The sequence below is a fragment of the Panthera pardus genome, unplaced genomic scaffold, assembly GCF_024362965.1.
Source record: "Panthera pardus isolate Hobbes unplaced genomic scaffold, ASM2436296v1 HiC_scaffold_10, whole genome shotgun sequence".
Taxonomy (NCBI): domain Eukaryota; kingdom Metazoa; phylum Chordata; class Mammalia; order Carnivora; family Felidae; genus Panthera; species Panthera pardus.
In genome coordinates, this window is record NW_026526655.1 from 48,815,005 (window position 1) to 48,833,481 (window position 18,477).

An 18,477-nucleotide genomic window follows, 5' to 3' on the forward strand; every position below is an offset into this window, starting at 1 on the left:
TAAAATACACAAAAGTAGAGAATATAGTAGAAAAAAATTAAAGAAAAATATTTTTAATAAAAATTAAAAAGGAAATATGATTTTTTTTCATTTTCTGTATTTAAGAAAAAGAAAAGAAACAAAAACAAGAAAAAAGATTGAAAAAAGAAAAGAAAAAACAAAAAAAGAAATTGAGAATTTGAAAAAGTGAATACAATGTAGTAGACTGAAATAAAATGATGGGAGTAAGGTATAATTTGAAAAAAAATTACATAAAACAAAAAATATGGTAATAAAAATTAAATAAAAATATTTTTAAAAGAAATTGAAAGTAAAAATGAAGTTTTTCTCTTTTGGCATTCAAGGAAAAGAAAAGAAGTGAAAAAGAAAAAAAGAAAAAAAAAGGAAATTGTTTGAAAATTTGAAAAGGTGAGTAAACGGAAGTAGACTAAAATAAAATGATGGAAGTAAAGTAGAATTTGAAAAAAATTACACAAAAGGAAAAAATATAGTAATAAACATTAAAGACATATTTTTAATAAAAATTGAAAATAAAAATGAGTTTTTTCTCTTTCTGTATTCAAGAAAAAGAAAAGAATTGTAAAAGAGAAAAAAGAAAAAGAGAAAACAAAATTGAATAGATGAACCTGCTAACAGATTGAAGTAGGACTGAAATTGCTTCATTTACCCCTAGAGGTCAGTCCATGTAGTTCTTTATAGTCCATAAATTAAGCCGGCGGTGAGGTTTGTGTTCTTGAAGAGCGAAATTGGCCGGCCCAGTTGCGCAGGGCTCAGTGTAATGGCTCTGCTCTCCACTAGATGGCACTGCCAGCCTACTGGGGTGGATTGTTGCCGAGCTTGTAGGTGCGCATGCGCCGCGGGAGCCTTGAAAAATGGCACCATCCAGCCATCCAGTCTGTTCTCCCAGATCGGCAATTGAGCACTGGTCCTCCGTCTTCAGCTCTCGTCCACTCCCCGCTTTCCCACTCTCCGTGGCCAGGCCCCAGGCAGTACCTCTCTCCCGAGTGTTGTCTCAGATGCGGCTGTTTTCCCGGCTGTTTTGAAGGGCTGCGGCTTTGACCTGTTCTGCTCCTCTGCGGGAGGGTCTCACTGAGCAGTGGCCGAATGAGCAATGGCCGAATGTCAGCAGCACCCAGGAACGCTTGCTGGACCCTGCTGCTGCTGGTGCCCTGAGACTGCAGCCAGGTGCCAGCCCGCCCCAGAAAAAGTTCGCGAGACAGTGTAGCAGCAGCGTTTCAGGGATTATGGAAAATCACAAGCCACATCTGGCACCAGGCTTCACCCTCAACAACCTTGCCCCAGTACCAGCGAATGTGGCTGCCTTCCAGGGTCTGCTGGGACCAGGTGGCTTCAACAGTCTCTACCAAATGTCCTTCCAGCAGTGGAACCGCTTTTCCCCGCGTGGCCCAAGAACCTTCCGGACCCCACTCTGTTCCTGGGGATTCACCTTTCCCACCAGAGCACCACCAGGTATCGAGCTGTGGAGTTGCAGCCTTTGTGTTCCCCTTGTTTACAGTCTTAATGGAATTTAAGCCCTCTCCTTTGTCCCTTTTTAGTTTAGTCCCTGTGGCTGTTTCCAATTTTCCACTTTCTCTCCAGCTGCTTTTGGGGAGGGGTGCTTTTTCCGTATTCTCCCCTCTCCCCAGTCTCTGTCCTCTCTCTGCCCCCCAAAGCAGTTCCCTACCTTCTGCGTCTTCTCACTCCCCATGTTCAGCTCTTCGTGTCATGTACTTGCTGAATTCTGTAGTTCAGGTTGTGCAGATTGTTGTGTTAATCTTCCAATCAGTTTTCTAGGTGTGTAGGATGGTTTAGTGTTGGTCTGGCTGTATTTCATGGACGTGAGACACACAAAAAGCTTCCATGCTGTTCTGCCATCTTGGCTCGTCCTTGGCCTATCCTTTAAATGATGCTATTTTTAGAGTCTGATTTTAGCCCCATCTTTGCTTCATATTAAAAAAAAAAAAAAAACCCTGAAAGTAAAAATAAAATATATCCCTTGACAATCTCATCTATTTTTATAACAATTATTGTTTATGGTTAGATGATTACTGAGTATGCATCTACAGACCAGGAATTTTGAAGGTAAGGGTGATGATCTTATCTCTACTTTTATTGAAACTCTCTAAGTAAATGTTGTATGATATCATCAAAAAAATATGTAAACACAGACTTCATTCTTTAAAACCAGGGGCTCAAGAGATTTGAGATATTTGAAATGTGTGGGCAAGAAATTGTTTTAAAAGTTCCAAAACAAGAGAGGAAAATTAGGATTTTAAGGCGAGAAAAAGGAATTATGACCTCTTTGGACACGTATCAAATGGAAATTATAGAAATGGAAGATATAGCTATTGAAATATAAAAAGAAAGCAGAAACCTACTTTTAATAAGTGGGTTAAGTGGTAGATTCCACTCAGATGAAGATAGAATCAAAGATTTGAAAATAGACTTGATGAATTCACTCACAATCCAATATAAGTGTATAAAATATTAAATATATATATGAATACATATGTGTGAATGTATTTGGGTATATGTCATGTATTTGTAAACATATACGTATTTGCAGTATATATGTGATATAATATATTAATATAGAATATATGTTACATACATACATATAATACACACATATATTATGTATAATATAGATGTCCATTTAGGACATAGAAGTAGAGTATAAACAGCTAACAAATATGTAATAAGAGTTCCACAGAGAGAAAATAGAAATAATTTGGTAGAGAAATCTTTGAAAGATAATGGCAGAGGGATTTCTGTTGTCTGTCATAATGAAGTAATTGGTATTGAACATGTTCTCCTAACACAAATAAGTTTAGCACAAGATAAAATATGTGAAGCAACTTTTTTCAGACATTTATATGCAGGCATCTCAGAAAAGTGATCCTTGAGAAAAAAAAAATCCACATTCACCTCATTCAAAACGTGGGCACTTTCTGGACAACAGAACAGGAAGGTGGAGTCTCAGCTCTAACTTGCAGTTGTTGAAGTGGTTCATCAGGACACTGGAGAGGAGACATCTGTGAAGCAACATGACTCCATAAGTCTGTATAGCAGGTCTTGCATGTGTGGACCAAGGATTAGGAAGAAAATTAACAGACAAGGGGTCCAGAAGAGAGTGGCTTCTTTGGGGCTACAAGTTGAACAGAGATGCCATAGGGTGTTATGGCTGGAAGGTGTTGGAGTTGAGGTCTAGTCAGATTTGAGAGACCTCATTGAACAATTTAGTCATTCAGTTGGTACATCTCACAAGGTCACACTTTGTGAGGTATTTCCTAAGCTGTTTCATGGTCTACCACAGAGGACAAAAATATTCTAACATTGACAGATAATCTAAGCCTAATGGAGTCAAGAAGATAACCCTGCAATGTAAGTACTTATCAAATAAGAACATCAAACCCCTCGCAATTGTTCACAATATCAATCACACAATAAAAGCAGTAACAAAGAACCAGATGTTACAATACCAGATAAATGCCTTAGGACAAGTATTATAAGAATGCTCAAATGTAAAGAAAAACATTGCAAAAAATGGAAATTATAGAAAGAAATCAAATAGAAATGCAAGAACGAAAGAATAATAGCTAAAATTAAAATTAAAATATAATGCTTTAGTGTCAGCTAGGTTTTGAAAAAATTGAAATATGCATTATAGACAACTTCATTGGTGCACCACTGTGGAAAGTGGTTTAACCAATTTTTTTTTGTAATTAGTCACAGGGACACCTGAGTGGCTCAGTCAGTTAAGTGTCCAGCTTCGACTCAGGTAATGATCTCAGTTCATGAGTTTGAGCCCCGCATTGGGCTCCATGCTGACAGCTTGGAGCCTGGAGACTGTGTCTTCAGATTCTGGGTCTCTCTGTCTCTCTGCCCACTTGTGCTCACTCTCTGTCTTTCTCTTCTCTCTCTCTCTCTCTCTCTCTCTCTCTCTCTCAAAAATAAATAAACATTACAAAAATATTTAAAAAAGAAAGAAAAGTTAATCATATACCTACAGATTTTCCAGCAATTCTACTTCTAGATATTTACCCAGGAGTAATGAAAATGCATTTATACACAGAGACTTGCACACAAATATTCATAGATATTTTATTTGAAATAGCCCCAAACTAGAAACAATTTTAATGTCCATTAACAGGTGAATGAATAAACAAATCCTGCTATTTCAGTATCTATTGCTGAGGATACAATAATCCTCAGTAATAAAACAGGAATCAAGATACATACAACAGCTTATATCATTCTCAGAATTATTATGTTGAGCAAAAGAAACCAGACAGTAAAGAATACCTACTGCACCATTTTATTTGTACAAAAGTCCAGAAAATGCAAACTAATTTATAATGATGTAAAGCAGATCAGTGGTTTCAGGGGATGAGAGTGGAGAGAAAGATGTATTACAAAATGGCATGAAGAAACTTGGATGGAAGAAGGATATGTTTATCTTGATTGTGGTGATGATCATGCAATTTTATACTTATGTAAAATCTCATTAAGTTATAGTTTTAAAATATGAAAAATTCATTATACATCAGTTATAACTTAACCAAACTGTAAAGCAGAAACAAACAAAAAACGTATTGACTGGCTTAAGAGTAAAATAGGATACGTGAGAAAAAAAAGCTTAGTGACTTAAAGACAGATCAACAAACTGTATCCTAACTGAAGAACAGAGAGTGGGGAGATTTAAACAGAACCTCAGTGACTGGAGGACAACAATAGCAAGTAGTCTAGGAATCATGCAATTAGAGCTCCACAGGAAGAGACAGGTGATGGGGAAGAAAAGTATGTAAAAAAATAATGGCAGATAATTTTCTAAATCTATAAAAAAAAAAAAAACAACCCTGCAGAAGTCTAGCAAATCCCAAGGAAGATGGATACAAAGAACTTTCATAATCAAACACTGCAAAAACCAACCTAAATAGAAAATCTTATATCAAAGAAAAATGAGCCATTACATACAAGTAGTTTGTTCATGTGAACAATAGGCTACAACTATGAAGCAATACACTAATTTATAAGGCTTATTTTAGAAGGACATTTTACACAAAAGTGAGATTCAATATTTTCCCTACATATGATTCAAAAGCATTTCAATCAAAATAGTAATAGATTTTTGTAGAAGTACAAAAAAATTCTAAATTTTATGTAGCAATGCAAAGGACCTAGAAGAAACAATATAATCTTGTTTAAAAAGGGGGGAAAAATGGAGACTCGCACCAAATTGGCTTCAAAATTCGTTATAAAATTGGTAGCAGGAAAGACAGATTGATCAGTGACACTGAATAGAGAGTCCAGTAATAGGTCTAAGCATAAATAGTGAATTGATTTTTGACAAGGGTCCCTCATACCAATTTCATACAGTAATGTAAAACTCCATATTTTTTTCTGAACAACTGATTAAATGTATAGAAAAACTAACCTTGATTTTTAACAGAATGTACTGAAAAATTAATGCAAGATGTGTTAAAGACCTAAAACTAAAACAAAAAAAAATCTTTTAGAACAAAATAAATAAATTCCCCATTAATAAAATGGCCTGAATACAGGAAACCCACTGGCAGGTAAATTTTTGTAACAAGTTCTGAAATAAGGCATTGATATTAAAATTGGGATGGGCCCAATGTAGTCTCAAAGATCCTTATAAGTTAAAGAGAGAAGCAAGAGATTCGGAATCAGAATTATGCAATGTGGGAAAGACTCATCAGACCATTGCTGGCATTGACAATGGAAGGGGGCAACAGGGCAAGTAATGAGGGTACCCTCTGGAAGCTGGAAAAGGCAAAAAAAAAATGGGTTCTCCATCAGAGCCTGTCACAGAGCAAGGCCTTGATTTTAGACCCATGAGACCCATTTCAGACTTCTAATTTCCAGAAGTAAAAGGTAATAATTTGTGTTATGTTAAACCATTATGTTTGTGACCATTGTTTGTGGTAATTGTAAAGCAGCAGTAGCAAGCTAATACACTACAATTCTAGTTGTTATTCTCCTCATAGGCACTATTTTCCTAGATACAGTGTTGTTCTTTTTACACTATAGTCACACCGACTTGCTGGACTCCTCCTGGATAAGAGCTCTGTGCATTCAGAATTCCCAAATCTTTACTATTTCATTCCACCTTAGAGCTTAGTCTGCAGTATACACAGCACTAGTTCTTTTCTAAAACTATCCTTAAAATTATTCACTTTAGCTCTTGTGAAACTTTTCCCTACTCCAACATACCAAAGAACCAGTATTATTTAATATGGGAGTTAGGATAGACGGCAAAGGAAGCATTGTTTTTACTCATCAGGTGTTTGCTTATATCTACTGCTCATGCTCAGAATGAACTCCAATCATGATTTCAACAGTAACCATTTAACACTCAAAAGTTGAAAGTAGCTCCTATTTTTCTTTTTCGAGTGTCACAACCTCCTCCTAAGCAATAATTTGAGAATGTCAAAATGTTTGAATGTAAGAAAGGACATAGGCTGAAAAGACATAATTGGTAATTAATATTAAAAATATATTTTGTATGAAATTTTGTTAAAAAGTACACTTACATTTTTCTGAGAATAATTTTCAACATACGTGTACACATATTACTTAAATTTGATATTCGAGATTGTATTTTTCACACTCTCTTCTTTTAATACTATTGTTTTCTTCTTACTGATCTCTGAATGATGAAGAACAATGCACTCACAAGTGTTCTCACTTGAAGAAGTATAATGAGGGCTACATGCAAAAATCAACAGGTGAATGGTGTTAGCTTCTAATTCATGTATTTTCACATTTATAAAACTATAATTACTAATCACATCTAGCTTTAGAATAACATAATTTATGTCTTCCCTTTAGTTCTTCTATTTAAACCATTTTATTCTTCAAATATTACCATATTCAGCAATTGAAACATACCATCTAAATGTTAATAAATATTTTATTGGGCATAATCATGTTCACAATCAAATTAACGGAATTAAAAGCCCTCCCAGTATTCAGAGTATAAAATTAGCTTCCAAATACATATGTTGAAAATCAGAACACTTTCATATATTTTTTCCAAGTTACTAGTCTTCTAACATGCTATTCATTGTTTGCCAATTATTTCATTCCAGTTTTTATAAATTCATATCCCTGATGTTTATTCTGGATGGCTCATATGCCTTCTCTGTCTTTCTTAATTTTGGGTGGAAGTACTTTTTAATGTGACAAAGAGGATGTTAAGTGGTAGTCAACCATAACCCCATTTTCATTATTAAGATTTATTTCCAATAAGTTCAAGTGAGGGAAGCAAAAATCACCATGACACAAAAGTATTAACTGATAAACTGACCACAATATAAGCTAGTTTCTATTCAAACACAGGTCTTCTTTAATATCAGTACCCTTTTTTGGTCTCTCTAGGGAAAGTTTCAAAAACCAGTATCCTGTTAACTAACAAAAATGCAAATCAATTACAAACTGATATAGTTTATTTTTCAGCAGAAGAAACATTTCATAAAGTTAACTACAGTGGTTTTGAAAATATTCTCATAGCAAATCCAAGGCTGAAAATCAGCTGAAATGAACTGGTTCAGTATCTGCTCAGATGCTACAGCTCCATGTCATTCCAGCTATAAATATTTTGCATAAAACTATTTAAAAGAACCCTGGCAGAGATAGACTAGTGATCAACTGAAAACGAGAAAATGGACAAAGATGTTGATAGTAGATACGCTTCTAAAGAAAATCATTTTCTTATGAAAAGGTTAAGAGTGATCTTTGGAAAAAGTGATAAAGTTTCAGTTAGTTTGAAGTAAATGACCCTTTTATGATCATGTTTTGAGAGCCTCCTGTAAAGATGATTTATTTTGTAATTATATAATTTCTTCTGAAAAATTATCTACAAAATCAACTTACCTCATTTTTACTCACTCATTTGTTTATTTGTTCATTTACTCAGTACGTAATCTCAATTTGAAGAAATATTGTATTATTTATATACATTTACAGAAATGTTTTTAATCTCATTTAATTGTTTGTTTGCTTTATATTTACAATATAATTTTGACCTATGCCAAAGAATTTACTTTAAGTAGCCTTACTCAAGTAATAATTTCCCATGATTGGTAAGAACCTCTTCAAATGACAAACTGTGGTAAATAAAGATAAGGGAAATATTAAGAATTAATGGAGAAGATTTTTAGGGCAGTGAAACTATTTTAGGGCACCACTATAATGGTGGGTATATGTCATAAATTTGTCCAAACCCACAGAATGTATAACGCCGAGAGTGAACCTTCTTGTAAACTCTGAACCTTGGGTGATAATGATGTCAATGGAATTTCATCAATTGTGACAATTGTACCACTCTGGTAGGAGATGTCAATAATAGGGCAAACTATCCATGTGTGGGGCCAGAAGGTATATGGGAAACCTGGGCACCTTCTGCTCAATTTTACTGTGAACCTAAAACAGCTCTAATAAATAAATTCTATTAAAAAGAAAATCCATGGAAGCCTCCTACGGAGTAACCATTCTTAATCATAGACGATTGGGACACCTCACTGAGAACGTTTTCATTAGGCTAAAATATGTATGCTGAATAAAGCAGGAACACCATTCAGGAAGATGCAGCATGATCTTCAGAGAGATAGGAGCTTGTGGGAAAACCTGTTGGTAGGACTGAGCACAGTACATTTAGCAGATGGAAAGGAAACAACAACCTGGCCACAGCATGTAACACAAGAAGCACAATACAGAGAAGTACAAAGAAACCAGGTTTGAAGTGTACTTGTAAGTGACATTTTTAGTTAGTGTATTAGCTAGTGTAGAGAAAACAGAATCAATTATATAGCTGTATTGATAGATAAACATATAAATAAAGATTTTAAGGAATTGGTTCAACACAATTGTGGGGGCTGGCAAGTTTGAATTCTGCAGGTCAAGCTGGGAGCATGGATCCAGAAAAGAATTGATGTTTCAGCCTTGAGTCTAAAGCAATCTAGAGGCAGAATCTCTAGAGGATCTCATTCTTTTTTTTTCTAAGGCCTTCAACCAATTGGATAAAGCTCACCCGCATATGGAGGGTAATGTCTTTTTTTTTTTTTTTTTTTTTTTTTTTTTTCAGTAAGCTGCATGCCCAATGTAGGGCTTGAACTCAGGACCCTGAGATCAACAGTCACATGCTCCAACAGCAGAGTCAGCCAGGTGCTTCATGTAAGGTAATCTCTTTACTCAGTCGATTATTGATTTAAATATTAATCACTTCTAAAAAACACCTCCACACAGGGGCGCCTGGGTGGCTCAGTCGGTTAAGCGTCGACTTTGGCTCAAGTCATGATCTTGTAAGGTTTGTGAGTTCGAGCCCCGCTTTGGGCTCTGTGCTGACAGCTCGGAGCGTGGAGCCTGCTTCAGATTCTGTGTCTTCTCTCTCTGCCCCTCCCCCACTTGTGCTCTGTCTCTATCAAAAATAAATAAATGTAAAAAAACTTTTTTTAATTACCATCACAACCAGTAATGGAGAGGAGGAGCTATAATGTAATAATATAGGTCTACAATCTCAAATCTGAGTCCTGGGGTCATATGTGTTTAGGAATTCACACTGAGGGGGGTCGTGATTTAGAGAGATAATAAGTTGCATATACTACATATTTTATTTATTACATTGCAATCAGAGTCCAGGCATGGAAACTCATAAATATTCAAACTAAGTCAGAAAAATAAATAACATTGTGTCAGCTAAGATAAAGTTTCATTATTAATGGATTTTGGCAATCAACTTATAAAAAAATATTCCAGATCAAGATTATAAACAAAAATCCACATTATTAGGCTACATTTTTTCTTTCCCTCTCTCTTTCCTTTCAAATGTGTGTTTCTTCTCTGGCCATATTATGACCATAAATATTGAATTCTACATAACCACTACTCTACTCTTTTGAACTCTTGACACAATTAACATTTGGTAACTTGGTTTCTTCAAACTACCTCCATCATATGTCTCACTTTGCTGAGTGGAGTTCTGTTTACAATTGTGCCCTCTTTCACCTTCAATACATTATGTAGTGGCACTATTACTAAGTCAAGCAATTAATCAAAGTATTTTCCCCAAGTATTGACTTTTTTTTTCCATGTGAAATTCTGATTCAATTGGTACTTTAATTCAGTGTTCTTCTATTAAAGTGACTGGGGTACCTGGTAGTGGAGATAGAAATTAGAGGTGTATTTGTAATGTGAAACATGAAGGACCTAGGGTGTTGTAGTTAAAAGGGAAGGAAATTCTTTTCCTTTTCAAAGTATCACCGAGACCAACGTGAGAAAGTACCCCAGCCGGAAGCCCCAAAGCTCTGCTGTCCCTTTCAATACAACTTTAATAGATTCTTTCGTAATCTTAGTGAACTCACCCTGGTCTGCTGGAGCTGCTTCTATAGGCTGAATAATGGATAATGTTGCTTCAGATATAAGAAAAAATCTGCTCCAACAGTTTGACACTAACAGGGTTTCTCAATCAAGTTAGCAACAAAAGAAGATGCGTTCTTAGTATATCAGATTGGAATTCTGAATGCAATTTTCAAATGATTTATTCAGCAAATATTTTGAAATATCTATTGATATACTAGATCTATTCTAGGATACGGCATACTCCCCTGCTCATGTACCACTTACGTTGGTAGGGAGAAACAGGCAATAAATACTATACATGTTAAATGTGTAAACTGTATAGTACTTAAGGAGGTAACACATGCAAGAAAAGTTAAAAAGTAGAGCAGAACATATTACTCAGGATGCCCACAGGAAAAAGAAATGATGCATTCAGAAATGTGATTAAAGAGAAATTGATAAATGGGCTATTACAAAAGAGTGGACATGGTTATGGAATCATGTTAGGGACTAGCAATACTAGAAAGGCTTTTCCACATCCAGGACTAAAGTAGCCAGGGAAGACAGCCATAAAGCAGTATGTGTTGGACGCTATACCCATGGGAATATGGTTTACCCACAGAAACCACAGTGTTAAACTAAGAAAGCACCATTGCAAAACTAGGGTTTAGAGAGAAAGAAACCATGGGAATAAATATTCTGGCCTTTCTCTCTCTCTTTTTTTTCCTAATCTCCTGAGAGTCCCACATAGTAGCCAGCCTCAATATGGAGCTTTAAGAGAGCCTGAAATGCCAGAGCACAAGGCAATCCAGATATATGGAGAATGGAAGAGTAGGGTCTCACAAGGCTGGAGTTATTGAGAGAGTTAGTCATCGTGGTATGGGTAAATTACAAGTGTAAATAAGTAAGTCCAGGGCCATCTCACTATTGAATATGTTAGTCATGTTCCAAAGCATTGTTAGCAACACACAAATTAAGCACTATTATATATTGCATTGTTTACCATAAAACTTAGTAGACATGAAAAAAATGTTTCTAGTGGATAACAACTTCTGTTTATCAACACTTGTTTGTGCATACATTTTTATGATAAGCCATTAATAAGTTGGGTATTTAGGATATTTAAGCCCTAGAAATCAAATTATAAATTCTTATTTTTGATAAGCTATCAAATAAACAGTGTGTTTGTTTTGTTTCATTTTGTTTTTTTAGTTCACTCATAATATAACTGTGCAGTTTGGTGAAAGCTTTTCTAGCTTCAAGAGTTAATATATAGAGCAGGAAATATTGACAAAAGTGACCTAAATTAGATGTGACTAGTCCATCATAGACAATGTGATAAAAAAAAAGATTTTTTTTCTCATTTTCAGACTTTACTATCCTAAATTCAAACATTAAATTCAATATTTCAATATACTAATTTAACTATAAATTATGGCCAATTAAATGCACTATAATTTTGTGGCCCAATGAAGCTCGTCTACAAAGCTAAACTAAATTGTTGTTCATTTAGTATGTTCTACATTTATGCAGTAAATACCTGAAACATGGGGCAACACATTTAATACCAAACTGCCAAGAACAGTAGATTGGGATGATATCAGTGGTGGTGATTTGAATAATTCCCTGAAACCAACTTTGAATGTCCAACTTCCTGAAATATCACAAGAAACAATTAAATCTCTTCCTTCATTCAGGAAGTTTAGTTGGATTCTGTTGTTTTCAGTTAATGACAAAGCTAATGGATGCAACAAGCTTGGTCTAACAGGACAAAAGTACATAAAAGCAGATGAAGATAAAACACTTGCAATGATTTAACATGTAAAGGTATGGTAATATGGATTTGCTGATGATGGTACTAAAGCTTGGTTTTGAGAAGAAGAAAATTTTGTGTTAAAGTTACCTCATAGTACAGTTAGTTGGATAAACTAGAAAACAAAATTTTGGGGAAAGGAAACCATTTGAGCAATGCCAGAAAGGTGAAAAACCCAACTCTGATAAACCCAACAATTGGGTAGGGAACCCAATAAACGTTGTAATTGCTGGAGATGAATGTTAATAAAGAAATAAGCCTAGAATGCTAAGCAAAGGTAAAATCACAGGAGGCAGGAGCACCTGGGTGGCTCAGTTGGTTAAGCATCTGACCTTGGACTTTGGTTCAGGTCATGATCTTGAGGTTTGTGAGTTCCAGCCCCCACCCCGCGTCAGGCTCTGTGCTGACAGCTCCGAGCCTGGAGCCTGCTTCAGATTCTGTGTCTCCCTCTCTCTCTGCTTCTCCCTTGCTCTCGCTTTGTTTCTCGTTCTTAAAAAAAATGAATAAACGTTAAAAAAATTAAAGATCACAAGGAGCATTTTATGTTCTGTTAAATGGAAAAAAATATTTATCCTGTGGAATTTGGGAAATAATGAATATTTTTTTAAATTTTTAAAAAATGTTTATTTATTTTTGAGAGAGAGACAGAGCATGAGCAGGGGAGGGACAGAGAGAGAGGGAGACATAGAATACAAAGCAGGCTCCAGCCTCCAAGCTGTTAGCACAGAACCCAATGCTGTGAGGCTTGAACTCACAAACCACAAGATCATGACTTGAGACAAAGTGGGATGCTTAACCAACTGAGCCACCCAGGAGTCCCTAATGAATATATTTTTTTAATTGTCTTTGACCAATTATCCACATTTAAGAAATGGAATAAAAAGATATCAGGAAAAAAAGACAAAACACTTAAGGGTAATATGATAAGAATTAAGAGAGTTTAGTTACATAGCAGCCATTTAAGCAGGGGTTTCAATAATAATACAAATAACCGCTCTTAAATTTTTGTGTATAACTTTTTTAGTTTTATTTTTCTCCTGTACCTGCATTTTCTAGTAAGCACTCTGAAATCTACACTGAATACATTTAAAATTAGATTGCTAGGGATGCCTGGGTGGTCAGTGGGTTAAGCGTCCGACTTCAGCGTGGGCATGATCTCATGGTTTGTGAGTTTGACCCCAGCATTGGGCTCTGAGCTGACAGCTCTGAGCCTGGCACCTGCTTCGGATTCTGTGCCTCCCTCTGTCTCTGCCTGTCCCCCACTCATGCTCTGTCTCTCTCTAGCTCTCAAAAATAAATAAAAATGTTAAGAAAATAAATAAATAAATAATAAAACTAGATTGCTATTATAAAAACTTTGTGAAAAGATCTTTGCAAATAAATATTAATTACCTAAGTGTAATGATTTATTTTTAGCCCATTTTTATATACTAGGTATTTGAAGATCACCCTAAGTGAACGACTTAACTGTATATTGATAGATATGAGAAATGCTTTCTTTTCTAAACATTACCTAAATGTATTCCAGTTAGTATGCCTTTGGTCAACAATTATTTGATAGGACGGCAGTGTGTATGGAGTTTATCTGAATATATAACTTAAATCTAATCTCAATTACATAGAACAAAACTACATGGCAACATGATATTCATGGATTGTTTCCATAAGAAAAAGAAAAGGGTGATTCTACATTTTAAAAAATAAGGTCATAAAAAAAGAGAAAATATTCCATCTTGGTAAAAATATCAGTTATAGGTTTATAAATTTTGGTTTTTAAATCTTATATCAAATATTAGTGCAACTTTCAATCTGTCATGGATATGTATTTAAAAATTAACTTTGATCATTTTCTTTAAATTATCTTAAGGAGAAGGAAAATCTTAAAGTGTTTCGATTATTTCTAAGCCCTCTGATGAAGATATCTTTAATTGTAGAAATATATTCAGGGAATTGCTTTCAATATACTTTAAGGTATTGATTGATTCAAGAGAATGTCATTGTGAGATGTATGATTACATCATGCGATTATTGACTGATGGCTTTAACTATTTGATTTACATAAATGAATTGTGTTTTTTCTGATCCCATGCCAAGAAATTGTTTTGATGGTTCAAATGTAGCTTATTTAAAGTCACTAAACATATTTAAGTTTGTTAGAAATAAACCCAATTTACTGATATGGAAAACAACATATTTAAGTTTGTTAGGAATAAACCCACTTTACTGATATGGAAAACAATGCTATCGAATATGAAACCAATCCTTCTAATGCCATACAAGTATCATGTACTATTAATGATTTTTTAACTGCACACTTGCAATTTTTGAAATTTATCATGTCTCCAGGGAGATGATCTATTGGCTTCACCAGGTAAAGAACAGATAGCCATCTAAACATTTTTTAGCATTATATGTTTTTTATTAAATAAAAATTCTGACATGTGATATACAAATTTAAGGTGTGTATTACCTTGGTATATTTCTATGTTGTAATATGAGTCCTGGTGTTTATCACATTACATAATTATGCTATAATATTATTGTCTATATTCATTATAATGTGCATTAGATCTCTATGGCTTATTTACTACTTGGTACAAGTTTCTACCCTTAAACACCATCTCTCTTATCCCCTTCACGTTATCACCTGGTTACCACCATTTTACTCTTTCCTTTAAAAAGGTTTAACTTTTTTAGACTTCACATTTAAGTGATGTCATATAGTACTTATCTTTCTCTGTCTGACTTATCCCATTTAGCACAACATACTCAAGGTTTATCCATGTTGTTGCAAATGAAAGAATATCTTTCTCATGGCTGAATAATATTCCATTGTGTATATGTATACATCTGTTTTATTTACTTATCTCTTGACCGGCATTTGGGTTGTTTCCAATCTTGGCTACTGTGAATAATGCTGCAATAAACATGGGAGTACATATATTTCATCCAAAGCTTGTTTTCATTTCCTTTGATTATATAATCAGAAGTGATGTTGTTAGATTGTATGGTAGATCTATTTTGAATTTTCAGGGTAGTTGGGCCGATTTACATTCACACTAATAGTGTATAAGGTTTCCCTTTTACCATGTTCTTGCTAGCAACTCTTGTCCCTTGTCTTCTTGATAATAGCCATTCTAACAGGTATGAGGTGATATCTCATTGTGGTTTTGATTTTCATTTACCTGATCATTAGTGATGTTGAGCATATTTTCATTCAGTTTTTCTATTTTTTAAATCAAACTGTTTTTTTTATTACTGAGTTGACTGAGTTCTTTATGTATTTTAAATATTAACTCCTTATTTGATATGTGGTTTGTAATTTTTTCCGTAGGTTGTTTTTTCATTTTGTTAATTGTTTCTTTTACTGTGCAGAAACTTTTGAGTTCGATTTAGTCCCATTTGTTTATTTTGTTTGTTTGTTTGTTTTTGATGTTTGTACTTTTGGAAACATGCCCCCAAAAGTATTATCAAGACCAATACCAAGGAACATCTTCCATATATTTTCTTCTAGGAATTTTATGGGGTCAGGTCTTATTTTTAAGTCTTTAATTCATTTTGAGTTAATTTTTATGAATGGCATGAGATAGGAGTCCAGTTTCATTGTTGGTTTTTTGTTAAGTTTATTTATTTTGAGAGAGAGAACAAGTGTGAGTGGGGGAGGGGCAGAGAGAGAGGGTGAGATAGAGAAGCTCAAGCAGTCTCTGTGCTGTTAGCGTGGAGCCTGAAGTAGGGCTCAATCTGACAACCCATGAGATCATGAACTAAGACAAAATCGAGAATCAGAGGCTAAGCCAACTGAGCCACCTAGGTGTTCCAATTTCATTTCTTCTGCATGTTTCTTCAGTTTTCTCAGTACCATTCATTGAAGAAACTAACATTTCCCAACTGAGTGTTCTTGGCTCCCTTGCCAAATATTATTTGACCATGTATGCTTGGATTTAATTCTAGACTCTCTATTCTGTTCCACTGACCAATGTGTCTATTTTTTTGTGTTGGGACCATACTATTTTTATTACCACGGCTTTATAATATAGCTTGAAGTCCGGAAGTGGACATGTGCAGAATGTGGTGTTATAATACAAGTTTTTGGTTTCTCTCAACATAGCAGACTCACTAAGGTTGGCACTAAAAAAATAAATAAATAAAAAGGAAAGATTGGCAGCTGAGTAGGAGAAGGTGTACACATAGCACTTGGAGATTTGAGTGTGTCCACATCCAGGTAGGGGGGTCCTCAAGTGGGACGATCCCAGAGGTCTTTAGGCAGTCCTCTCATCTCCTGAAGTAGACAGCAGGAGATGCCATCCTTCAGTTCTCTTTGTCTGCCTACTTCCCTTTCCTTTCCCTCCCTCTAGTCTCTGCAGCCTATTTTCAGAGAAAGCAACTGGTCCCTCCACCTGCGGCACATGTGACTTGGCAGACCCTCATTGCTTTTACCCTCCACCTTCTTTACCAGAAAAGTCATTCTGACTCACTGCCTGGCTGGCCACTGCCTTCTCTGCTCTCACCACCTCTGCACTGAACCTCTACTGCCACCTCCCTCACTCTGTCTCCTCCATTAGCAGGAGGTACACGGATGGATAGATCTGTCAGGTGTCTCGGTATGCTGTACAGAAACACTTTTGTTTCTTTTATCTATGGATGCCTGATTAATTATAAATCAAAGGGGAGAAAAAATAGGCACAAGTCACACTGTCATAGTGCTGACCTATATATATATACATATATATATATACATATATATATACATATATATACATATATATACATATATATACACATATATATACATATATATATATATGTATATATATATATATATATAACTTTAAAAGTTGAGGTTTAAAATCCAATAAACAATTAGATTGACTTCTTATTAAATATGTCAAATTAAATATATGTATTCGCCCATGTTTCCTCCTAAAAATTTACTAAATTGACAGTAAATGTTCACCTAAATAAATAATACATGCTTCAGGAAAAAGTAATAAAAGAGGGATCTTTAGGAACACAATTTTGGATGTTGAGAAATGCATGGATTAGTGAAAACTGATTTAGCAAATTTGAGAAAGAGTACTTGAGTCATAGCAGAAGAAACCCAAAAGTAACTTATTTTCACTGTGAAAGCCATAAAATCCTCAGAAATGGGTAACTCTAAACATGGGGACAGAGTTAGCTTGTCCACCAAAAGGATTTGTTGACTTGTTGGTTTTTTCTCAAAAAATGAATAGATCTTCAGAGTCTTCCTTTACAATAGCAGAAAGCTGAAAATTTGGTCTTTGAAGAGGGTGATCCAGAGTATCTGTATGGAACACTCCAGGAACATCTAACTTCAGGAATGCAGTAGTGAAAACAATAAGATATGTTGAAAACCCAATATTTAGGTTTTTTAGAGGCTGCACATTCTGATTTAGTAATAACAGATATAGAACAATCATATACTATGAGACAGGATTCATTTCTAAAGGAAAAAAGAGAGTTGGATTCATCACCACTGAAAGAAACAGAGAGATTTATTATTTGGGGAGGGAACTTGGCTTTTAGAAGGAAGAAATCCATTTCACCCTCACAGTGGAGCTTGGTGGAATGATAATGGAAACTCTATGTTACAGTAGAGGGACAGTCGGCACTATGGCACATGGATAGCACCCCGGTGAATCATCTTTGGACCTCCTTTATTGGCAGCCAGGCTTGTATCCTTTTCACAGGGAATGGGAAGATTTTTATCTGAGTATTATAACCAGCCTGAATTATATCTCTGAAGATGCTTTTAGATTATTGATTTGAAGGCTTTACTTGATAAGCCTTGCCTAAATACACCAAGCTTCTGCTCAATTTAGTGCCTCCCTCTTAAACATGAATGTATAGCCACGACTCCCCAAATATTTGAGGAAAATTCATAAAAATCAGATTCTGAGACAAATCTTCAGGAAAAATAAGCTTGGATGACCAAAGACAATTTCCTCAGAAAGATGAAAAGGATATATTCTGTGAATAAAAGTACTCAGAGAATAAAACAGAAGTTGTTTGAATTAAATATATACAACAGAAAAATGCTTTAAAGTAATAAAATTTTTGGAAGATAAAATTGAAAACATTCCATTAAAAAGGAGAAAACTATGTGAGAAGTAATGGAGATAGGATAATGAAATTTGAGAAACACTTCAGGTGTCCAAAACCAAGTATTTGAAATTCCAGAAATAAAGACAAAATTTATGTCATGGTGCGTGCCTTCTTAAGCTGGAGAATAATGAATATTTGCAGGGTTGCATGTACTCTACTATTACCTGGTTGTAAATTTT

The 18,477-nt window shown here is 34.9% G+C and overlaps 1 protein-coding gene across 1 annotated transcript in view; it reads left to right on the forward strand.

Annotated features, from left to right (window-relative positions):
* Positions 1–849: 849 nt before the first annotated feature.
* Positions 850–18,477, forward strand: part of LOC109254473 (uncharacterized) — a 56,675-nt gene continuing 39,047 nt past the window's right edge. Inside the window, exon 1 of the mRNA XM_053901819.1 lies at positions 850–989. Coding sequence (XP_053757794.1) covers positions 850–989 — 140 coding nt within the window. The remainder of the gene's footprint in view (positions 990–18,477) is intronic.